This window comes from Macrobrachium nipponense, chromosome 25 (assembly GCF_015104395.2).
Source record: "Macrobrachium nipponense isolate FS-2020 chromosome 25, ASM1510439v2, whole genome shotgun sequence".
NCBI lineage: Eukaryota > Metazoa > Arthropoda > Malacostraca > Decapoda > Palaemonidae > Macrobrachium > Macrobrachium nipponense.
In genome coordinates this window covers 43017175-43043681 of record NC_087214.1, presented here as the reverse complement: position 1 = coordinate 43043681, position 26507 = coordinate 43017175, and the positions used below count along the sequence as shown (strand labels likewise).

At 37.5% G+C, this 26507-nt stretch overlaps 1 protein-coding gene across 1 annotated transcript in view; it reads left to right on the top strand.

Annotated features, from left to right (window-relative positions):
* Positions 1 to 70: 70 nt before the first annotated feature.
* The window catches only part of LOC135199420 (transcriptional regulator ERG-like), a 377010-nt gene continuing 350573 nt past the window's right edge, over positions 71 to 26507 (top strand). Inside the window, exon 1 of the mRNA XM_064227443.1 lies at positions 71 to 178. Coding sequence (XP_064083513.1) covers positions 171 to 178 — 8 coding nt within the window. The 5' untranslated portion in view covers positions 71 to 170. The remainder of the gene's footprint in view (positions 179 to 26507) is intronic.

Here is a 26507-nt window from a genome sequence, read left to right as displayed (position 1 = left end):
ATTATAGACAGCGAGTAAGGATAGAGAGGATGCGTATGTGAGTGTTATGAAATAAAAGGTGCCTTAACAGGAAGTTGGGCTCCAGTGTAGTGGAAAATAGGAAGGTGAACAAAAATTTTGTCTTGGAGCAAATCACCGCCGACTTTGACGATTCAAGAACTTCCTCGCCAATGACGGCGTAAGTGTTCCGTTATTTATATCTTGTACACTTCCTCTTACTCTTGTTCGTAAATATATTTTCGGTTTTCTGTGAGTTTTTGCGATGGATCGTGTAGTTTGAGAGGTGCTGTTTGTGGCAGGTTCCAAAGTATTTTATTAATAATGCAGCAATAATTTCGTGCTCAAATGTTCTTGTTTAGGTATAGCCTAGCTGTTTGTTTTAGTTGTGCCCCTCGATTATTATTAATTTTTGTCGTTTTTTGTGTGTACTACAACGTTTCCCGTTTGTTTTGTCCAGATTTCGAATGGAAAAAATTCTAGTATTTGTCACGGGAGATTTTTTTCCCAGGACTTTAATTATAGCCTATAGGCTACTGGATAAAAAAAAAACAAAAAAAAAAAAAAAAAAAAAAAAAACGTCATAGGGGAATACCGAATGGACTACCTGGGCCAGTCTTGCCCGCTCGTTGACCCACCGTCCAGAAAGTTATTTAATACGTCCTGACAACGGAAATGGTCCAGTCACGAGTCATCGGTTATGGAAGCAGCACCTCGAGTACCCCTACTTTCCTCTCGAAATAAGAGTTTTCTCCCAAAGTACAAAATTACGCCATAATTTAAGATTATGCGGAAGTTAAAGACAGTCAGCCATGCTCAGTGCAAACTTACCTCCATGACACACCTATGACGCTTTCGAAATTTTTACTTAAAACACCTTACGTATAGAAGTGATGCCATCTCGATGTTTGGGGAGTCACTTGCGTCAATAAACTTAACATTCCATGTGCTAAATCTGAACACTACTCGTACCCATAGACGCTGGGACACTTTCTTCTCAACAATCTTAAAGGAAACTCGCGATTTTTCGGGAGGAAAGAAGAGTGCGCTAGATAATTTTGAGATAAATAGTTGAACATCAGTGTAAGGTTATGAATAACAAATTTGATACTTATGATAATTAATTTGAAAATATTCGTTGTTGAAAAAGTAACTAGATTCCTGACACAAATATCAACGGGTTTGCTGTGAACAGGAGCTACGGTGTTGTTTGCGCTCTATTTTTTTTATCAAGTGTTGCCAGTTGGTATCTGTTTGCCCTCCAAACTGGGTATAAGACTTACACAAAACCGTGGAAAAGTGAAATTAGTGTATCTATTTGTAGTATATATACATATTAGCAATTTATCATTATTGCATTACTATTACAACTAGAATTCATGGAAACAGTTGTAAATGCATCGGCGATGGGTGAAGCTCCACTAAATTGGCAACAATAAGAAATTTTGTCATTCCTAGCATGCAAGCATTAAAGGTTACATTTATTTCAGGTATAAGTACAGTTATTAAAAATTAAAGTCAAAATATTAATGTAGACTTTGAATCAGTGAGAAGTACTTGAAAAAAATACAACATTTTTGTCATAATTCACTCAATGTCGTCTGCTTGCTGGTGCTTTTGGCAGCCATATGTACGTACAAGGTGTCCATAAAGTCCCAATACCATTACAAATATTTATTGCTCAGAGACCATATATCAGATTGATGTAGTTTTTTTAGAATGTTCTACATTCAAGTTTACATTCAGAGCACTTCATTCTACAAAAAACTGCATTACTCTGTTATATGGTTTCTGAGCAATGAATACCTTAATAGCATACTGAGCCTTTTTGTGGATACCCTGTACAGTAAGACAAAAATTGTTCCCAACGTATTGCAAGTGCAGTTTTGGAGTGAATTAAAAACAAAATGTTAATTACAATAAAATAATCACATTTTGGAGTTCATTTGTGATGGCAGTGAGGATAAAACCACAAATTACAAGGTAAAATGAATTTCAGTCCAAACCATGACCTCAGGAATAAGAAGTCTCATACTTTCACTAAATAGGCAACAAGATGTTGTTTATTGTACTGGGTTATAACTGCAATCTTGGGCAAGATCATAAACGTTACATATATCGCTAATATTGTTTAAATGAGCACTGGGAAGGACGTGGTATCGATGCCGGTTACAAAAGGGAAAGACACTATATTGGATTTAAAAACTGCCTTGAAAAAAATATATTTTACGAAGACCAGACGTTTTTAGTTCGTATGTCGTTTTCATATATCACATTATGTTGACGAAACTTCAATCTTTTGAATGGTATGCTAAGATGTAATTGTATTCTTGTTTGTTCACCAATAAAATAAAATTCAAGTGAATAAGGGTGATCAACCAGAGTAAGATGGACTCAAGGCGGTTGTTTCCCCTCATCATATTTTCTCGGAGATGGATCGAAGATTCTTGTATTAGTTCTGGGATAAAGAAAATTCTGTTAATATCATGTCTTCTTTTATTCGGTAATATTTCAGAAGGAAGCCGCACATCACCGTTTTCCATGAAAAATTGATAATCCTTCATTTTATGGTTTATTTTCATGAATCTGATCTTAGGTAAAAAAACAGCACATTGCCTGGATCAACTCAACGACGATCATAGCATGCCACCCACCCTCCAAAAAAGTACTTATAACGCGTCCTGACACCGGAGATTGGCATCAGTCGCGACTTCTTGTTGGTGAGAAACGGAGCTAAAGACCTCTACTCTCGTTTTGAGTAAGTATTTTTCTCCAAAGTTAGAAATTAAGGCCAAATTTAAAGCATTAAACAGAGGGTAGTGAAAACGGGTGTCCACCGGCAGTGCAAATCTCACCAAAACGCTTTCGAAATTTTTACTTACGCTTCATTTTTTTAGAAGATTGACACCATCTCGATGTTTACGTAGTCGCTTGTGTCAACAAACTTCCCATTTCCTGTGATAAATCCACACACCACTTGTACCCACAGACGCTGGGGCACTTTCATCACAAACAATCGGAACACGGTCCCTTACCACGACGTTTTTAAGTAAACAACTGTTTTGGTAGCAAGAAGACCGACAAACCAGTGTAACTTTATTATCGATTCATTTAAGGTAGATTCTTGTGCCTACGAGACGTTTGTTTGGCGGCTTAATAATTCTGATTAACTGATAAGGAACGGGAGGTAGGCCGCTTGCTCAGTGTCATTATTTTCGTCTGTGGCTTAGAAAACTAGCAATATGTTTATATGTCATCAATTATCTCACGCTTTGCTCAAGATAGGAAAGATTAGGTCATACCATAGGATTCGGTTTAATAATGTGCACCAAGTCATCGGTACCTGAAAATCAATAAGATAAAACATAAAGGAATTACAACGAGTAAAATTGAAGAGGGAAGCCCTTAATTCTTTATTCCTGTTTTTACTTTTCATCGGATTTTGCATCATCAAGATGAAATAAAACTTGTATTTTCGTACAATAAAATCACCCTGAATACGCTGGTGCTTTCAGATTTTAGATGCGTGTAATATGTGAACAGAAAATGAAGAATATGTCTTATGTTGCATCCGTCAATGATTCAAGTTTGACGGTATTACCGAGAGAATGGGGAGCTGCAAGGCGAACATTGCGTGTTCGTCTCGGCAAGAGATTTGAGTTGCCAATTAGCGATATAGGGGTTGCAGTTTCGAAAATTTTTTGCATATTATATAATTACATGTTCTGTAATTAAATATACAGAATTTCCATTATGACCGCCGAACATTTTCTATCCTATATCATATAGTATGTCTGGAAATATCTGATAACGAAAAAATAATAATTAATTAGATGGATGCATCTGGTATCGTTAGCTCAGATCTCGGTGGGCCGCGGGGAATTCAGTTCCAAGCAAGAAGGTTGAACTCTGTGGACAGACTTTTTTTTTTTTCGCACTCTTCAACTCAGCCTAAGCTTTTAGTCAGGTTGTTTCTGAATATTGTTTCTAATTTTATTTTATGAATATATTTTCAAACGGAAGAGATATTAGAAACTTTTTTGAGTGATATGAATTGATAATCATAGTGAAGTAATAAACAACAAAGAATTAAGAAAGATTGACTTCCTTTCAGGCTGAGTCAAGTTATGGAATGCAACATTTTCAGACATATTCTTCATTTTCTCTCTACATATATCACGCATCTAAAATAAAATACTATAAAAGCACCAGCGTACTCATGGGTGTTTTTATTGTTTAAAAACACAAAATTTTATTTTCTCTTGATCGCTTAAATTATGCAAAATCCGATGATAAAATAAAACACAGGTATAAAGAATGAAATGTTTCTCTCTTAACTTTTACTCGTTGTAATTCTTTTGTGTTTTATCTTATTGATTTCAGGAAAAGATCAATTAATTGTACATTTAAATACCGAATCCTTTACGTAAGACCAAAACTTGCCTATCTTTTGCAAAACGTAAGAAAAATTGAAGAAATATAAACATATTCCTAGTTTTCTAAGCTACAAACGAAAATAATGAGACACTGAGTGAGCGGCCTACCTCCCGGTACCAGCCATCAGAGGCCGCAAAACAAACGTCTCGTAGGCACAAGAATCTACCTTATGTGAATCGACTATAGATAATTTTTTAAAATAAATAGTAAAACATCAATATTTTACATATTTATGATGATTAATTTGAAAATATTCGTTATTGAAAAAAGTAACTCGATTCTGACTCAAATTTAAGTAATTACTTCTTTTCGGAATTAGAACGTTCTTTTAAGTCCTGTATATGACGTCACGACATCTTGACTTTCGTACCTATTTAAATAATTGCTATACTCAACTTCTTTTCTTGTAGAACAGTTTACCAGTTATTCATGCAGATTATCATCAGCTATCCATGTAATTGTTATAATTGTAATGCGCATATATATACTTTATTATTTACTTTTGGATATATGAAGATGTTTTACTGCCGGATTACCGTCGTAGTGTGACGCAATCGATTCGGTCCTTGGGGCCTCTGTCTGTTTTCACACCATAAGAAAGAAATTATGGGGCCGAATTTGCAATGACCAGAAAGTCGTTAAAAGAGGAAAGTTAGCATTGAGGGACATATGTTTGAATGAGAAAAAAAAAATACAAATTTATACAATAGCGAGCTTGTAAAAAATACTTGATTACAAAAAACTTTATTTACAACTAAGCAGCATACCTACTGTGGGTTTCAGAAACAGTGCAAGCACGTTTTTTGGCAATATATTTCTGTAACGAACACTCTTATCAGAACGAGATTTTGCTATAGTACATTACACCCAGTGCCGTAATTTATAAGGGTATCGTGAATCACTAATTGAAATAACGAATAACGACACTTGTCCTTGTACCAAGAGACGAAAACTTCATTATCCAGAAATGGATACGAACACGCGTTAAAAGCTCCACCTACCCTCCACCTCCACCCGCCACCCCCTTTCCTTCTTCCTTCCTTCGCCTTCCTTTCTCGCTCTCTCTCTCTTTGTTGCCATTCGGTATGTGTTCACCTCCAAACTGGGTATAAGACTATACACCAAAACGTGGAAATTGGTGAAATTAGGCTATGTATTGGAAGTATATATACCAAATAAATATTAAAAACAATTTTATCATTATTGCATTTATTACTATGACAACTAGAATTCATGGACGACAGTTTATAATAATGCATCGGCGTATGTGTGAAGCTCCACTAATGTAACAACGATGATTTTGCATTCTTAGCATGCAAACATTAATGGTTACATTTATTTCTTTCATACAGTTATTAAAAAAATCAAAATACTAAATATAGACTTAAATCAATGAAAACAAAAGTGCTAGCACAAAAAAAAAAAAAAAAAAAATATAATCCACTTTATCCGTAGCCTGTTCCTCTATGGTTTTCGGCAGCCAGATGTATGACAAGGTTAGAAACATTGGATTGTATCTACTTTAGAAATATCTGTAATTTTTCCGGGTAATTTGGTGCAAAAAAGGGATAATGACATGAATTAAATTAAAATGTTTAAATAACAAAGTAAAGTTGAACTAAATAAGGAGTAAAGTAAACAATTTAGGGAATCAAACTTGCAGTGTCGTCGTCTGCTGTTCGTAACTGTGTTTGTGGCGGGCGCGCTTAGGAACCAGGAACAGCAACTTGTTTAAAGTGCAATGTGGAGTGAATTGAGAGCAAAATGTGAATAATAACAATCAAATAAGCACTGTGGAGTTTCAGTTGTGATGGCAGTAAGGATAAAATCACCGATTACAAGGTAAAAAATGAATTCAGTTCAAACCATGACCCCAGGAATAAAGTTTCCTACTTTCACTAATATAGGCAACAAAATGTTGTTTTATTGTGCTGATTACAACTGCAATCTTGAGTAAGATCAATAAACGTTACATATATACGCTACATTGTTCAAATGAGTGCTGGGAAGGCTGGGGGGGAAAATGGTTTCCATCCGTAAACAAACCATTCCATCCACACGATAGCTGCCATATTGGATTTTCAAACTGCCTTAAAAACATATTTTACGAAGAGCGTCACATGCTTATTTTAGTTTTGTATGGGGCTTTCATATATCACATTATGTTGACGAAACTTCAATCTTTTGAATGGTATGCTTAGAGTTGTAATTGTATTCTTGTTTCACCAATTAAATATCGAGTGAATAAGACCCGTCCAGCGTGATGATGGTGGATCGTCTGTGATTTTTTACCCTATATCCTTGAGGAAAAGTTATCTTGACCCCCTTTTCCCACCCTACGAGCTCAGTTTCCCCCCCCCCCCCAATCAGGTTTGGAAAATAGGTTTTTGGTGGGGAAATACCAGAAAAAGGAGTGCTTTGCAGCAATAATGATTGTAACAATTGCATAATAAAGACATGATCACTAGCTAACCTGACATTCCCTATCTAACCTAACTTTGCTGTATCCTCACCTATGGGGGAGGGGGCTGCGACCCCTCCCCTCCCTTGGCCACTATAATTTAAGTTATAGTCGGATGAAACGGTGAACACAAAAAAAAAAAAAAAAAGGGGAAAAGTATTAGCCTACTTACCAGAATACATAGGTTAGAAGCAAGTCGGGGTTAATCGGGTGGGGGAGCAGGAGAAAGTGATTTGGCGGGGGACTACCTAACCTAACTCCTAAACCTAGGGCGGCACCATACCCCCTATGTAGGCCTAGCGGGGGACTTTTTACCCCTCCTGCGAGAACCCCCTTAGGTCACTCACTACGTCTCTGGCACAAATCTAGTTTTTGTGTATTTTCAGAGTACACCAGACAAAAATCATCATCAACTTTTATAAGTCAGTACAAGATGCTGGAATTTCGTCAACAGGATCTGGAACATTATCCCATAAATGCTTCTCAGAAGTGCTGGCTACCGGCTCCATGTCTAAGAAGGAACTGAAATAGCATTGCATTGGTAGGGACAATGTATTCTTGTGCAGAGAAAAATTTTTTGTACACCCACGTCATTGGCCGAAGTTTTTGAGGTGGGTTCAAAAAAGAAAAACTCTGATTGGCCAAATGCGTAAGACATAGTGTACTCATTTCTCTGTGAATTTTAGTAGTTACACAGCTCATTAAAAGTAAACATTAACCCTTAAACGCCGACTGGACGTATTTTACGTCGAGATAAATTGTCTGTCGGTGCCAACTGGACGTATTTTATGTCGACATACGAAAGTTTTTTTTTAAATTCGCGGAAAATACTTATAGGCCTACCAGCCTAAAACTTTTTGAATCACGCGCCGTTGGGGCAATTGCTGTGGGAGTTCACCGGATCAAGGCCTTGTTTTGTTTTTGGGAAGCGTGACCCAGGTGCGCATGCGCGATATCCCGTTCTTCTCGCTCCAGCCAGCATCAGTAGCGCACCATCCGAGAGCGATTCTTTCGTGAAAAGCGTTTGTTTTTTCTGGACTTGTTGCGAGACTTTGAGCATTTGTATTGCTACAGGACATTCCTAGATATGTCTCAACGATGTGTGAACCGTGAAAGGCGCGTTTTACCCGTCGGAAGGGATCGTGTAAGGAGAGTTTTGGACCTGGATGCTGGCGAGGGGCCAAGCACCCAGCATGACCCCGCCCCCTCAAAGCCGTTCTGTGCGGCCACGTGTGGCTGAAAGTGTTTTGGGAACACATCGTATGCCTTTGGTTACCCCTAGGAAGCATGTGGGCGTCCTTAGGGGCATTCGTAGGCATTTGGGCACGTAGAAGGTCGGCTCGTCGTGCCAGCCAAGGTGAAGGTCGGTCGTCGGAGAGTGACGGAGTAAAAAAAAAAAAACGAGGGGTGGACGGAGGACCCCACCCCTCCTAACATGCACCCCTTCACGGCAACCCCTGGGTATGACCGTACCATTACCCCTGACTGTTTTTGGGGTTCATCCAGCTTTTCCTGACGCGGGGAATTGCTGGAATACCTGGTACACGAGACGGTGGACTACGCTCGTACTGCCGGTATGAGCTGAAGACGACCTTGTCGTATTACTGGCGGGGTTGCAACCTCATTGACATGGCACATTTTTTGGGGGCTCCACATTTATTTGGCTATGACACCTTCTGTCGACGTCAGGCAATATTGGAGGAGAAATTATTTTTTATGTATGCCGAATGTGCCTGGCGTTATGTCCCGTGATAATTTTCCTGGCTATGGACAGGTACTTCAACGCCTCAACCCAAAAGAAGGGCCATACCCCGGAATAACAGTGATCGCCTCATTTTAGTGCGTACAGTGTTGGATTATATCCGTGAGCGGTGTAGTAATCTCGTGATTCCTGGAAAGAACCTGTCTTTGGATGAGGGGATAATGCCTTACAAAGGACGTCTTAGTATAAAAGTGTATAACCCCAAGAAGCCAAAGAAATATGGTGTGAAATTCTTTCTATTTACCGAGGCCAACAAACATAGATACGTTGTGGACTTTTCAGTGTATACCGGGGTCTTCCACGCTGCGTGACACTGTATTCAACCTTGTGGGACATTTCCGTAACAGGGATATCACCTGTTTATGGATAATTAATTATAACTCGGTATCCTGGCCCAGGAACTGTATGAAGCAGGTGTTCACGTCAGTGGTACCCTTCGGTTGGGATAGTGGGGACCGTCCCGAATGTCCTCAAGAGGTTCGCTAGTCATCCGCAACACCTGGCAAGAGGAGAGAGAGAGTGGCGGCGGAAGGGCGCTGTCTTCGTCATCTGTTGGAAGGGTGTCCGACTTGTCCCCATGATTACGAGGAGTCATGAACCCATCCAAGAAGAGATCGTACAGCGGAAGAAGACACGTCGACAGGGCGAGTTGTGTTTGAGGAGTTTCGTACCGAGCGGCCTACTGTCATTGGGCACTACAACAGGCACACTGGGAGGAGTTGATACTCTTTGATCAGCTCATCCAGTACTATCCCTTCGCCAGGAGAACCAGAAGGTGGACACAGAAGCTCCTCAAATACATCCTTCAGTTGGCCCTCCAAATGCTAACATACTGTACTGTGGGTACCGCGGTGACATTCTTCCGAGGTTGACCCACATACAGTTCCTAGAGGTAGCCGGGAATGCCCTCATCAACTTCGATCCCGATGAGTGGCCTTCCATAACTGACCCCCTGCCCCGCCCCGAGCTGCAGATCTGCCCCTAGAGGAAAGGGCAGATAGGAGGGCCAACTTCGCTCGACCTGCCGCTGCCCTTGCTGCCGCCGCCCCTGCTGACGACCCGCCCCTGCTGCCGCCGCCCCTGCTGCCGCCGCCCCTGCTGACGACGCCCCTGCTGCCGCCGCCCCTGCTGACGACGCCCCTTCTGCCGCCGCCCCTGCTGACGACGCCCCTCTTGCTGCCGGCCCCGCCATCACCGCTTCTCGTCGGGTAGTGGGACGCTGCGTGTCGGCTGCAGCCAGGGGAACACATATGGAGGCTTAGAAAGGGCGAAGGCAGAAACGGTGCCGGGTGTGCCATATGAATGGCAGAAGGAGAGACACCCGGTTCTTCTGTCGTCTCTGCAAAGTTGCTCTTTGCAGGATAGGGGAGTGTGACCGAAAGTACCACACTAAGGTCATGTATTGGAGCGCGCCCCCTAAACCGACAGCGGAGGGCGCACGGGGCCGCCGGGTCCATCAGCAGTAAGGGCGCGCGTCTCTCCCTCCTCCACCTGTACCTCGTCATGTCGAGTGGAAAAAAATGCAAGACTCTTCAATGGAGGAGGGAGAAAACAAGAAATAAAACGAAGAGTCAGGATTACGAGTTGGAGTATTCTGCATTTATTTTATATTTAGTTTTATATTTATTACAATTTTTTTCTATATTGAATGTGTGCATGATAAAATAATAATAAGACATTTCATTGTATGCGAAAAGAGAAGTGTCACCTGCATTCCTTTTATTTATGTATTGGTACCAGAATCGAAGAATGTAATATATATATATTTTACGTATATATATATATGATATATATATATATATCTATATATATATATATATAATTATATATGTATATATATATTATATATATAATATATATATATATATATATATATATATATATAGATATATATTATATATATATGTATATAGATATATATATATATATATATATATACATAGTATATTATATATATATGTATATATATATATATATATATATTATCATATTATATATATATATATATATATATATATATATATATTATATTATATATATACTATATATATATATATCATATATATATATATATATATATATATATATATATAATATATATATATATATATATACTATTATATATATATACATATATATATATTAATATATATATATATATATATATATATATGATATATATATATATATATATATATATATATATATACTATATATATATCTAATATGATATATAATATATGTTTGTGCGTAAGCATATACTACAAGTCTAGTAATATTCAATCATTTACCTTCACTTTAAACAAATTGCAAGTCTCTAGACCCATATCTCGATTTATGGTGAATATTTGAAAAAAATAATTTTTATCCCTCCGCGCGCCGATTCTCGGCCGAAAATATCCGAAAACGCGTAGGTCACATTCTCCTAATATTTGTGACCTTTTCATAGACGCGTTATGTTTTATAGGTCTTATATAATTGGAAATGTGGCGCAAAAGCACTACATGCACCAATATAACAAAAAATATTGGAAGGTTGTAGCATTTATCATTTTTTGAAATATTTGCATATAAAGTACGATAAGTACGAAAAAAACTACGATCCGGTCAACTTTGACTCAACCGAAAGGGTTAAAAAACGCATTTATAACATAGGAATCTTACAGTCTAGTAATATTCAATCATTTATCTTCATTTTAAAACAAATTGCAAGTCTCTAGAAACAATATCTCGATTTATGGTGAATTTTTGAAAAAAAAAAAAAAAATTTTCCCCTCCGCGCGCGATTCTCGGCCCGAAAATCTCGGAAACGCGTTAGGTCACATTCTCCAATATTTGAGCCTTTTCATATTACGCTTTTTTTTTTTAAAGGTTTATATATGGAAATGGGTGCAAAACCATGCACAATATAACAAAAAATTTTGGAAGGGTTGTCGCATTTCTCATTTTTGAAATATTGCATAATAAAGTACGATAAGTACGAAAAAAAACTACGATCGGTCAACTTTGACTCAACCGAAAAGGTCAAAAAAACGCTTTTATAACATACAAATCTTACAGTCTAGTAATATTCAATCATTTATCTTCATTTTAAAACAATATTTGCAAGTCTCTAGAACAATATCTCGATTTATGGTGAATTTTTGAAAAAAATATTTTTTTCCCCTCTGCGCGACGATTCTCGGCCGAAAATCTCGGAAAAACGCGTAGGTCACATTCTCCTAATATTTGAGCCTTTCATATTACGCTTTTTTTAAAGGTATATATGAAAATGTGCGCAAAAACATGCACAATATAACAAAAAATTGGAAGGTGTAGCATTTATCATTTTGAAATATTTGCATATAACGTACGAATAAGTACGAAAAAAAACTACGATCCCCCCCCCCCCCCCCTGGTCAACTTTAGACTTCAACCGAACAAAAGGTCAAAAAAAACGCCATTATAAAACCTAAAGATCTTACAGTCCCTAGTAATATTCAATAATTTATCTTAATTTTAAAAACAAATTGCAAGTCCTCTAGAACAATATCTCGATTTATGGGTGAATTTTTGAAAAAAAGATGTTTTTTCCCCTCCCCCGCGCGCCGATTCTCGGCCGAAAATCTCGGAAACGCGTAGGTCACATTCTACTAATATGAGCCTTTTTTCATATTACGCTTTTTTTTAAAGGTTTATATATAGGAAATGTGCGCAAAAAAACATGCCACAATATAACAAAAAATATTGGAAGGTTGTAGCATTATCATTTTGAAATATTTGCATATAACGTACGATAAGTACGAAAAAAAAAACTACGATAGGTCAACTTTGACTCAACCGAAAAGGTCAAAAAAAAACGCATTTTTTATAACATAAAAATCTTACAGCTAGTAATATTCAATCACTTTATCTTCAATTTAAAAAAACAAAAATATTGCAAGTCTCTAGAACAATATCTCGATTTATGGTGAATATTGAAACAAAATATTTTTTATTCCGTCCGCGCGCGCCGATTCTCGGCCGAAAATCTCGGAAACGCGTAGGTCACATTCTCCTAATATTTGTGCCTTTTCATATTACGCTTTTTTTAGAGGTTTATATATGGAAATGTGCGCAAAAACGTGCACAATATAACAAAAAATATAGGAAGGTTGTAGCATTTATTCATTTTTGAAATATTTGCATATAAAGTACGATAAGTACGAAAAAAAACTACGATCGGTCACTTTGACTCAACCGAAAAGGTCAAATAAAAAACGCATTTATAACATAAAAAATCTTACAGTCTAGTAATATTCAATCATTTATCTTCAATTTAAAAACAAAACATATGCAAGTCTTTAGAACAATATCTCGATTTATGGTGAATATTTGAAAAAAAATATTTTATTCCGTCCACGCGCCGATTCTCGGCCGAAAATCTCGGAAACGCGTAGGTCACATTCTCCTAATATTTGAGCTTTTCATATTACGCTTTTTCTAGAGTTTTATATATGGAAATGTGCGCAAAAACATGCACAATATAACAAAAATTATTGGAATGGTTGTAGCATTTCTCATTTTTTTATATTTGCAATATAAAACAAAAAAAAAATTTAAACAAAAATTCGACATTCGGTCAACTTTAACTCGTTCGAAATGGTCGAAAACTGCATTTGTAAGCTAGAACTCTTACAGTATCGTAATATTCAATCATTTTCCTTCATTTTGAAACAAATTGCAAGTCTATATAACAATATTTTCGATTTATGGTGAATTTTTAATTATTTTATTTTTTTACATCCGCGCGCTACGAATGCATGCATCATTTTGTGATAATATTTTCTCTGTGTTGCTTTTATCGTTTAGCAATGTGTTATATATCAAAATGATTGCAATTTAGTGCACATTACAACGAAAAAAAAGTAACTTGTTACGTACCTCTAACCGTTTGGCGCACAGCGCGATTTGAATACATTATATATGAAATTTCGTTTTTGCGCTATCTATATCGCATTATTTATATATGATAATGATAATTTTTTTCATTTCTGATGGTTGCATACTAAACTTCAAGCAGACAAAAAAAGGAGCAAAAATGAACTCTTAATCTTGAAAACTAAGCGCGCTGTGATTTTTTGAAAAAAAAATATTTTTGCCGCTTATGCGCTCACTCTCAAACCCCTCCGGCACACGGGAGTCATTTTTTTATTTACCGCTTCGGCGTTTAAGGGTTAACATAGAGGAAACATCTCTCCTGACTTAGGAAAAATTCAAGGTAGAAACATCAAGCTCATTTAATTCCACCTCGTTTAATCTCTCATATAATGACCATACTTTTTATATAGCTTTTCACATGCGCTTTCCATGTAGGTGATTTTTTTTTTTTTATATCCAGTGCAGCATGCTTTTGAAGTTTTACCCTTTATTCCAGTAGAATAAAGGGTCAATCATTGTCTCCAGGACTGGGTCCCTAAAAAAAAAAAAATGTTCTTACCTAGTTTTTATATTACTAAAAATTAGAGTTGATCATAAAAAAATCTTTAGATGGATACAGAGACCTCAAAAACAAAATAGTATTAGTAGTAAATTTAATGTATTGTTGAATGGTATTTTCCTAATAGTATATGGTAAAACCTCATATGGTGAGCAGTTTTAGATCAGAAGCGAAATATCATAGTTGGAATACAGGTGTACCTCATTTGATATTTTACCCTATGCATCAATACATTTCGATATACATAAGGCATATGTGAAACTACCTGAAAGATTTAAGAGGCAAAAGAAATCCTTATGAAATTAAAGCGAAGTAAAGTTGAGCTAATTGGCTTGGGTGTTTTAGCACAATATAGCCTAGGCTAGGTGTCTTCAAAAAATCGTTGAGGATAACCCACTCAATGTTTACATGTCCATCTTAGGCTAGGCTACAGTGGGCTACTTAGGTTAGGTCAGGTTGGCGTAAGGGAGGTATAGTGTAACGCCGATAATTATTTTAAGCAATTTATATAGTATAAACTATTTTACAAAAACAAGCCTAATTGTTCATATACCATGAAATAGTCTAGGCTAAAGCCTTCTTAAATCACTGCATAGTAGTCTAAGATCGTCAGCAGCCATGGATATTTTCATGGTTATCATAAGGATAATTTTGTCTGCCTAGCTTGATGCCATGGGCTAGGTGCATGCAGTTGTTGCAAAGTTGTTCTAGTTTGCTCTTTATTTTATTTCTCTTTATTCAAATTTATTCTACTAATGAACTAAACAATTCATTATTACTCCAAATCTTACCTCAGTGGGGTATATATTTAAGTATAGAAGAAATTCAGTGTTGCGAAAATCTTTCAGCCCGCGTCTCCTAATCTCTATTTACACAGCATAACAGTATTGCAAATGAACATAGGAATGGTTCATCCATAAAACAAGGTGTCACACTGCTATATGTTCATTGAGAAAATTTCCTTTTTGTGGTTTTATAATTAATCTTACAGTAATAATTTAAAAGATATTAGAGGAGGAGATGAGTCAATTCATAAATAACCAATATAATTAGATGAGTAACTTTCTACCGTCACATATTTACCAGATGTGTGCTTAAACAAGGGAGACTGGATAGTGTGTATTTATTTTCGTTGTTATACTAGGCCTGAATTTTTACAATTCAAAAACAACTATTATTGATATTATAATTATTACTATATCTCAGCAGTGTTACGCTTGTAGAGATTCTATGTTTTCTGAATAGTAACCTTTTCGTTGCTACTTAAACATCATACAGCATAGCAGAGCAACTATGGAAGTCATTATCAAATATAGAGTCAAGATTGGTGTATATATTTTCATTTAAGTAGCACAGAAAAGTCCGCTATTCAGAAAATTGAGAAGAATATCTACAAGCGTACTGCTGCTGAGATAGCCATTACTTTTAAGTAAGAATGCTTTAGGGAGGGTCTGTTTCGCTAATATTATTATTATTATTATTGTTGTTGTTATTTGTTGGCGATAAGGAGGGTCAAAATTTTGTGGAGTCTTGCGAAAGAGTTGTTTTCATTATTACGGGAAACCTGAAAGTATTCTGTAAAAACGTAAATTTGCAGCTTTCCATAAGGGATTGGGCATATTTAGGTCAGTGGTGTCACAAATTATTATCAGCCGGCCTGGCCTACAGTAGATTTCGACCTCCACCCCTCATTCTGTGGGAGGCAAGAGAGTAACTGTGAGTGTCCTAGCAATAGCACTCGAAAGACCATAATCCAGCCATTGTTGCTTTGGGACTGGTTACTTAGGCCTATCCGGTTCAAAGGACCAACTAAATGTTGCGAATTATTTGGCGACACAATTCACCGGACTTGCCAGATGTATACGGCATATAGGCCTACTGAATGGGAAAGCTTCCAGCCCAAACACAAGGACAGGTGAATAAGGTACATTCAAGTTTTTACAATTTGTTATAACAATAAATCCCTATCTCATGGTTACTGACTAGATGTCAATGAATTTCACAATGGGGCCTTTCCTGTCCTGATACATGATCGTTACGAACACGTGACCACGTGGTCACTAAGCAAAAAAAAAAAAAAAAAAAAAAAGGGTAATCAGTTATCAAACTACGCAATTCAGCATCTCGCCGTCACCGAGATTGAAAGGACCTTTCAGAATAATCACTAAACTAATCCCTAGCTAAAACATGAATAAGGAAAGGAACCAACTCGCAGCCACCTCATGGTGGAGGACGTAAGCTTGGTGCGGAAAACGGGATCTATTGCACGTGTGTCAGCATCGCTTGGAGTCTCTAGCAGGAAGGGCGAAGCGCGCTCCTCTAGCTTGGTAGTTCACTGACCAGTTAGTCACCAATCATATTTTACAATTCTTTACTATTATCTTAGTTCCTTTTATTTGTTGCAAATCTAAACTGAATAAAATGTGTGGAAATGCTCTCAATGACTTGTTGAAGATGATTCAATAAAAATCACAAAATATTATGAAGCAATAGAGAACCATCCCTTTTTTGCCACCAACTGGGTTACATGGAATTATTCTTTGACGCCAAGGCAGACTCAAGTTGCGGAAAAATGTTGCACTCATTTTTTCACGACATCCTCTACCCTCCATAAAGGATGAGCCTCGAATTAGAGTTGGAAATTCAGGTTGGTGTGGCAAGAGCGCATGGTCTTGGGGGGGGGGGCAGATATGCCTAGACGCGTATGCAAGCGCTATATGTATCTAGCTCTTGATGACAAACACAATTTCCCCACTGAGTAATCACTTGTCTCAATGTTAATCTCAATAATTGCAACACAAGTATGTGGGTGGCCGCAGCTTCGTTTGGGTGGCTCGTTAATCTCGGGAGCTGTTCTGTTTTGTGGTGGCACACTGGGACACCTGCCGGGTTCCTCTTTGGCGCCGTCTTTGTCTATTAGGAAAGCGGGCTTCAGCCTGTTGATGGAGACCCAATCCTCACGAACGTGTATGAGGATAAGGTATGCCTTGACTGTGCGACGGAGGACGTGGTAGGGGCCTTGGTAGGGTCTCGTCAGTGGTGGGTGGTGGGTGTCATTCCTGACAAAGACGTGCTTGCAGGATAATGGCTTTGGGCTGTAAGTTCCTTGTCCTGTCGGAGAAAGTCTTGAGGCAGGGCGTGAACTTCCCGGCGGTCTCCCGAAGCCTTGCGATCGGGATGTCTGCTTCGTCAGTGTGCGTCGGGAAGAATTCTCCTGGTACTACCAATGTTTCTCCATAGACTTTCTCTGCAGAGGACGCCTCGCCATTGGCCTTTGGGGCGGTACGGAGGCCGAGGAGAACCCAGGGTAACTGCAACTTCCAGTTCTCTCCCGTGCAGCGTGCCATCAAGGAGGCCTTTAGGGATTGGTGGACTCTTTCCACCATGCCGTTGGCTGCGGGGTTGTAGGCTGTGGTGCTATGTCCCCATCAGGAGAGCCAGGGCGGCCCAAAATTCTGACAGGAATGCAGGTCTGCGGTCCGTTGTGAGATCGTCTGGCACTCTGAAACGGCTGATCCAACTGGAGAGGAGGGCTTCGTATCATCTGGGTTACTTTTGGCCATCTGGTGGAACGATCGATGACCGTCAGAAGGTAACTGGCCCCCTTGGACGGAGGCAGGAGGCCTATGATGTCTAAATGGATGTGGCCGAACCTCTGTTTGGGTTGTGGGACATCAGTTTAATACATCTCTAATTACCATACTCATGAACATCCCCCTTGCCTTTGAAAATTGGTGTACTTTCCCTCCACTCCTCTGATATCTTCTTATGATCTGAAATCTGTTCCATCAGAATATAAAGGATTTCCACTCCATCTCCCAATGCCTTCCATACTTCAACTGGGATGGAGTCTGGTCCTGTAACCTTCTCATTTTTCATCTTTCTTATGGTTGGCATCTCTTGCCAAGAGAAAACTAGTACCATTCCCATGTTCACTTCTCCATCTTCTCTTATTTGTCTCATTTTCTTCATTCAGCAGTTGTTCAAAATACTCTTTCCATCTTTTCAAGATGTCCTCTTCCTTTCTAAATACAGTACCATTTCGATGTTAAGTTAGCTTGACATGCATGGTATGTTTGGTGCTTGGGTTTCTGGCCTTTTGATAGTTTCATCATCATCTTCAGCTCTTCCCTAATACAAAAACGTCGACCCCCATAGGATCATGTCTAAGTTGAGAAGAAAAAGAAGAAGGATGGTTTACACCTCCACAGGCCCTTTACTTGAGACATTACTTTAGGAACCCTGAAATTCCTTAACAGAAAACTGAGCGAATACAATAGACTAGCCCTGAAAATTAACAATTTTGTTAACCAGGGACATGCTGGTTGTCAAAACCAATAACATGGCACTGCCTAAATTCATCGACAGTATTGCGTAATAATCAGTTTAGATTCATCTCTAACCTTTTGGAGTTCTCGTCACAGAAAAAGGCATTGGTCAAGGATTAAAGTAAAGTGAGAGACTTTTAAAATTGTAAAAAGGAATGGAATTCAGCATCAGTTTAATTACTGTAATAACAGTACAAAAGAGAAAAGCTCTAAAGTAAAACTATCAAATTAGAAACGCTGCACCTCACACAAATAGTGTAGTGTGGCCGCAACTAAGTTTGTGGAGTTAGCACTTAGAAACCATGAACTCTTGTGTATCCTGTGTGATATGATATTAACCGGTCAGGCTAAATTAAAAATAGTTATATAATTCCTATCTATGCTAATAATGACCAAAAAAAAATTGAACAAAATGATAAACTTTTCTGTAGGCTGTACAACAAAGTGGCATATTTAGTACTCAGTGATTATAAACAGGGAAAATAACGGACAAAAAGATCACTGTTACTAAGTCAATCAGTATTATCATCATTGAAAATGAAAAGGAAAAAATACGACAAAAAGATCACTGTTAATAATCAACAGTATCATCATCAATGAAAACGAAGCAAAAAAGATCAGTATACTATTTATGAATGACTCACTAATTGTTCTTTATCATCACACTGTAATAACAATAGAAATGAAAAATATGTATACAGAAAAAAAAGACTTCACTGCCATATTCATCATCCATTATGTCATCCTTCATTAGGGATTTGAGGCCCAGCTTTTCCTGGAAGGCTGGGGTACAAGTTATCTGCAGTCCTCTTCCGTATCATAGATATGGAGGCATGAATGAAGTACAGTCACTATTTGGAATGGTAGTAACACTTTCTTTGGCAAGCATTATGCTTTTGACTGTGTCAACTTTGTCTGTTCCTATCTTTGGTTTTAACATGGTTTATATTATTTCGAAAAGCATCGCTCGCAATCTGCATTGGCATGTGGGAGAGAAAGACATTTAAGAAAGCAAATTCGGAAAAGTTTAAATTTGGTTCTCCATCGAAGTCTAAAACATTTTTAACAGCTACCCAAAACTTATCTGGATTACTCTCTAACATTCAACGTTTTTTGTGTCATGCTGATGATATGTTCTGGGAAGGTCTTCTATGACAAGCCTTCTCCATTCATTGTCCAGTTGTTGTAGGTTTGCATTCATCTTGCTCAATATTCTTGGAAGGTTCATTGCAAGAGGCAGGAGAGACTGTTACAATCAAGACTCGGACCATTGACTGGATCTAAGACAGATAGTATTGGTAGTATGCTGTCTCCAAAGTCAAACATCATCTTGATCTGTTTTGCAGCCGTAATCATGAAGGCTCTGCAATTTGTGCGGAATTTTACCATTTCCACTTTACTGGAGTAAAAAATTTGGATTTTCACTATCTCTTGATCACGAAACTCCGAAATATATCTGTTCTAGCATAAAAAAAAAATTACGGTTCGTTTTTGTTGGGGTCTATGTCTGAGAGATCATTTTTCATAATAATCACGGCTCATGTACATGAGTAGAAATTCCTTGTGCAAATCACATACTTGCTTATACAGTGAAATGATAACAGGTCTCTCACTTTGAAATAAAAGATTTAACTGGGTAAATTTTGGTAAAGCAAATTCCAAGAAGCAGTAATACAATCAAACAAAAGGATTTTGTAATATCTCATAAGTACAAGTAATCATGATTGCAGAAGTACACCTTAATGGTTGACATTGCAGATCTGTGAAGTATAGCAGAAGTGGTCCCCATTGTTCTATCATTCTTCTAACTACCGCTTCATAGGAAAGCCATTGTGTCCTTGAGGGAGATAAAATCCTATGTGTGGAAGCAGCAGAAAATGTTTGAAATTCACTGAACTGAATTAATCTTTTTGAGGATTGTTTCAATACATTATGATATCATGTGCTAATTGTTCAATATCGTGTGGCAATTCTTTGCATGCCTCTGATGCACACAAATGTGCAGAATGGTATATACATTTCATAACGTATATGCCAGGGCAATGTTCTTTAAATCTACTGCTCTTACTGAATTATTTGCACCCATCATTGTGTTGCACCCATCTGATCCAAAACCAATGATTTTAGATGCAGGTATCTTGAACTGCTGGAATGAATTCATAATAGAGAAAATTCTGCTAGCTGGTGTACCTTCGTGAGCACCATCTGTCTTTGCTGAATATAGGGACCAAATCCCAAAATCTTGTGCCAACAATATTACTGTCTGGGAACCTTACCATTATCACAACATTCTGAGAGGTTGCTATGTTTGTAGATTCATCCACAAGAATACTAAATTTGTTCTGCCTTAATTTTTCTGAATTTTTTTTGTGTGCAGAAGCAGTAACATTTTCAGCTACACACTGACATTTAGTTCATTTGAGCTTTACTGCTTTTAATATGACAGAATCTGGAAGTGTCGCTAAGAACATCGGCCATATGATCAGCCGTTCTGCAACTAATGTTATGCTCCATCATCATAGCAACAACTTTCATTTCTGCTCTCTTCATCACTTTTTTTTTTTTTTTTTTTTTTTTTTTTTTTTTTATTGAATTCCTTTTTTTGATGAAGAAGGAACATTAATTTTTCTAATGTTCTCGGTCTTCTGTGAAGTTTCAGAGTCATAATTGTGCGGATATTTCAACATTATGTACTACACACTGCCTTCAACGATCCTTAGATGGCTTTATCCGGGGAAATTTCTTTTCCCATAACTTTGTTCTCGTCTTGCTTACGATTTGTCTTTTCGCCACTAAATACATTCAGTGGCTGACCTTGAAACAAGGAGGAGAAATTAGCCATCCAATGGGAAGTATTGGAAATAACGGAGATGTTTGCGACGTGAAACAAACGTGACGCGGAAACGATAGCTATACTCCTAACTGTTTCGAACTTTCAGGGTAGAGAGGGAGGGGGGTTACATGTTTGTATGTATCTTTCCATCCTCTTCTTTGCCTTCCTTTACTCCTTTTGAGCTTTACTTATTTTTTAGGTGGTGAATGGCCATAAATTATAGTTTTGAATCTTCTAAATTCCTGTAAAATGACGAAAAGGTTCAATTATTCATACATTTCCAGTAATTATTTTACATATATTGGAAATTATCGTACCCTACTCACGTTATTGTTTATCATATTGTTTTATCATATTGTGCGTCTGGGAACCCTGAGTGTAGAAGCCAGCCGTAAAAAGTTAACCTTTTAAGTCTTAATCCCATAACTAAGTTACCACAATTTGTATACAACCGTTTTAATAAATCGTGTATATTAAAGTAATAATAAGGATAAAAAAACGACACTATTATTTAAAATCTCACAATAAAGTAGATTTACCCAATCTGATGAAAGTACTTTTTTGTCCAAATTAAGACCATGACCCTTATGTAGGCGGAAGGATGACTAGGCCAAGGCCCCCACCGAATCTGTCGCGTGCATCTATACGGCTAAGAGTTTTTTGTGCGTCTTGATCAACTGCCATATAATTCAAGTACGAGTGGCCCCACTCGGTACATGCGCGTGGGTGGCATCAAGTGCATTACGGACTGCATGCGCAGGAACAATGGCTGCAGTTGGACGTGCGTCTGCAATTGAGGTAGACTAAGACTAAGGTCCCACTGAATCTGTCGTGTGCTTCCAACACTGCCAAAGCAGCCTCATCCATCTATAAGTGGTCCGTCTTTCTGCACCAGACAAATGAGTGATGGTTACAAGACTAACAGTTCAGCAGCACTTGCCGTCATATGGAGAGAGCATGCGAGTTTTTGTTCTTTGACTCATTGCTGTCAACCAGATTAAAAGTGTTGAAAATAGGAAAATACTGGACTCCTGGCATAAATTTAGAATGAGGAGAGCGGAGAATATGCAACACTCTTTCAAAAGTACGACAGCATCCAGACAAGTTTTTTTAATACTGTCAGATGCCTAAAAACGCCAAAAACCTTTTGACTTAATTCACGAGGGCATTATATCTCGAATATCAAAATTTGATACCAATTACAGTAGATCAATACCCTCGGAAGAGAGACTTGTAACTCTGAGGTAAGGATTACTGATTTCGAAATTTGTAAAGTTGCACTTTATTTTATTCAATAAAAAGAATCAGATGTGTAGATTGCGTGTGAACTGAACACTACTAGGATACAGTAACTTCTGAAACAAAGGTATTTACATAAATGTATCCATTAGAATATATAAAAAAACCCACTTGAATCCTTTATCATAACCACAAATCATCACATTCGATTATAACTCAAAGTTGAGCAGGTGGTTCAAATGCAGGTTGTTGTAGGTGTACCTCAAATCCTCTTCATGTGGACCCCACCACAGAGACGCATGTCCAACTGCGGCTAAAAACAAAATTTTTGGTTCCTTTGTGCGTGTTTCCAGGTCTGGTAAACGTACCTGACGCCACCTATGCTCATGCGCCATGTGGGGCCACATCTTACTTGAATTATGACAGTTGATCAAGAATCACAAAATGCTAGCAGTGTTGGACACACGCGACGGATTCATTGGGGCCTTAGCCCTACAACAACTTGCATTTGAACCACCTGCCCAACTTTGATTTATAATCAAATTGTGATGATGGTTATTCAAAATAAAGGATTCAAGTAGTTTTTTTTTATTATATTCTAATGGATACATTTATGTAAATGCCTTTGTTTCAGAAGTTACTGAATATTAGTGTTAAATTCACACACAATCTACACATCTAAATTTTTTTTATTAAATAAAACAAAGTGCAACTTAACAAATTTCGAAATCAGTAATCCTTACCTCAGAGTTACTACAAGTCTTTTTTTCTGTTGATATTGATCTTCTGTAATTGGTATCAAATTTTTATATTCGAGATATAATGCCCTCGTGAATTAAGTTAAAGGTTTTCGGCGACTTCCGACAATGTTCAAAGAACTTGTCTGGATGCTGTGATGCTGCATATTCTCCACTCTTTCCTCGTTCTAAATTTATATCATGAGTCCAGATTTTCCCATTGTTCACACGTTCTAATTTGGTCGACAGCAATGAGTCAGAGCAACAAAAACTCGCACGCTCCCTCCATGACAGCAAGTACTGCTGAACTGTCCATCTTGTAACCAATGGGTCGTCCCAATCATGGCTAGATTGCTTGCCAGGTACGGCTAAAATTCGGCTATAAATTTTCGTAAATGGCTAGAAAAATGGCTAAGTTTTGAAAGTAAGAATGCAATAGATTTACTTGATTTTCATGTAAAAATCCAATTATTAGTTTGTGTCAAATATAATAAAAACTGATAACTGCATAGTGTGTACTTAACTAATACGATGGAATTCTTCATGAAAAACATGAGTAGGATTTATTTACAAAGACGTTCATCTTTGGCGATTCTTCAGATCCACAAAAAATTGAACATAAGGAGGCTATGTTATTTAAAACCTTATTCTAAGTGCAGTTAAAACTTGTCTTTGAAATAGTAATCTATTCAGCGTCATTTAGCACTAAATCTAGGATATCATCTTTATTGTCTATTGGTGGCTGATGAAGTTGAAGGATTGCCATCTTGTATTTTCATATTTAAGACCTGAAGTTACCAACTTCAAAATGTCATTTGGAAACTCATATGAGAAGCACGTTTTTGACATCCGTTTGAGACCATGACTAATTCGTAGCAATGCATTGACTGTATCTGTACTTAATTTGTTTCTTAGCTTATTTTTAACTAAATTCATTTGGCTGAATACCCGCTCAATTTCTGCATTTGAATGGGGCAAGCTTAGCTTAGTTAATGCAAATGCTGCAAGTTCTTGAAAGAGAGAGGAATCAGATGCATCTTTATGTTTGTAGACTTCAGACCAAAATATTAGACCATTGCATTTCAATTTTCATTTCATCTTCATTCAAGTAATGTAGTAATCATGTCTTTAATAACCCGTAGAGTCTGGAAAACTGAGAACAGGGATATGCTTTTCAAAATATGTACATTTTCGGGCAACCTTTGTCTGATTTGTGTAATAAGAGCAATAAAAAATTTGTTGCACCGGTCTCTAAGGACTGTTTTTTTGGTTTGAATTTAGATCCACCTCGGCCAGTTTCTTTTCTGTACTATAACCAAGATGGACCTTAGGAGCTTTGTATTCTTCCAAGTTACAAGTAAAAGGATCAATTTTCGGAAAAGGAAGCACAACTCTTCAAACCAATGCTTCAGTTAGAAGCATTAATTCTTGGAGTAGTCTTGTCGGATCAGTTGTCAGATTCTAAAATTTTGTTCGCCCTTTGGACCTTTGGACTTCACTTGAAACTGTATTAAAAAACCGCACATACACTAGATTATATCGTCATAATACTTATCTTTAAGCATTTTGATGCATAGCATTTCTCTGTTAATTGAACAATATCAAAATGAGTTTTCAGTTCTACCCACAGATCACAAATTCTTCTCACTGCTGAAGCAATAGATAGCCATCGTGTTTGACAAGATTGAATGATCTTGAGTGGCTCATAACCATCATTGATAGCTTTAAAGAGGTCAACATATGCCTGCTGTCTACATGACGATCTTGAGAACCAGTTGTAGGTTTCACTTATGAAATATTCGAGATTTATTGGTAAAGTTTCAGCAATTGCATGTGACACTGCCAATTGCATGGAATGGCAAACACATTTTACAATTTTTCAATTTCTGGAAAACTCCATTATTTATTCCCACCATAAACCTGCCGTTGCCAGTTCCAATACCGATAAGATCATGTAAATCAAGATCATATAATTGTAATGTAAGTTTTAGAGCATCTACAATACTGTCAGCCTTACAGTCAGTAAGCGGTGCTAGATGCAGAAAAGTAGAAACAATTCTGTTGTCGGAAACGCTAAAATATCTAATTGCAATGCCAAGGTATTTGTTAACTGCAATGTCCGTAGATTCATCTAACAATAAACTCAATTTCCGACCATTCAAATCATCTTTCAATTTTGTAACAAAGTGAGGCATTATTACACTGTTGAGCACGACAGTACATTCCGTTCTGTGCATTGCCATTTGTGCTGCGGTTTTGTATTCAGGAAAGCACGATTTCACAACAGTGCTCTGCTATGAATAAAGATAGTTTAGCTTCAGCACGAGCAACATCAAAATTTTGTATGATTTTTTCAAAGTTCAACTTCTGCTGCCGTGAAGATGAAAATGGTTTGCTGCACTCCAAGTGTTTTTTTACTTTTAGCATGATTCTTTATATCATAGAATTTTGCTCGAATTATTCTACAGTACTGACGCTGAGCATTTGTGGTATAATTAGGAATTTCCAATATCCAATCTTTACATATTTCTTCTTTTACCTACTGTTTTCTAAACTTTTGCGAATAAATGCATTGCTTTGGCATTTTGATAATGTTTTCTTATTGTTTTTATGTTTTCACGGAGGAGTTCTAGAAACGAACGGATGAAACGAAAGAGCAATACAATAATGCAGCAAGAAAACTCTGTCCCCGTCCCCATATCCCCTCATACTGACTTATAAGTATGTAATTAAGTTACGAACAACTGAACTACTGTCTGCAGCAAAAGCTTATCAAAGTTGTTTACCTCTTTCTTAATGGAGGCGGCTCCAAACTGTTCAACTGGTGTTATTGGCTAATGATTTTGCTCACTAAGCATCAAGTTAATCATTCTGTTTTATACAATAGTAGAGAGGGAGAGATGATGGCCAGATTTCCTAGTTCTTGGCTAACTTTTTCAGCTAACGACTAGATATAAATTTCCACGGCTAGATTGAAGAAAAATGGCTAGATCTAGCCGAAATTCGGCTGATCTGGCAACACTGCGTGACGGTGGCCCAACCAGACAAACGAGTGACTGGTAACCGTCACTCGTTTGTCTGGGTGGGCCACGCACGCAGAAGACAGGTTCCATTTTAAGAATGGTGATTCATTATACTACAATATTCCAAGGAATTTGTAAAAACTGTAGTAATTTGCCACGTTTTCAGTTATCACAGGCTTAGTGGATAAATAATAGAAGGAAAGTAAACAAAGACAATATTCGCATTTCAATAG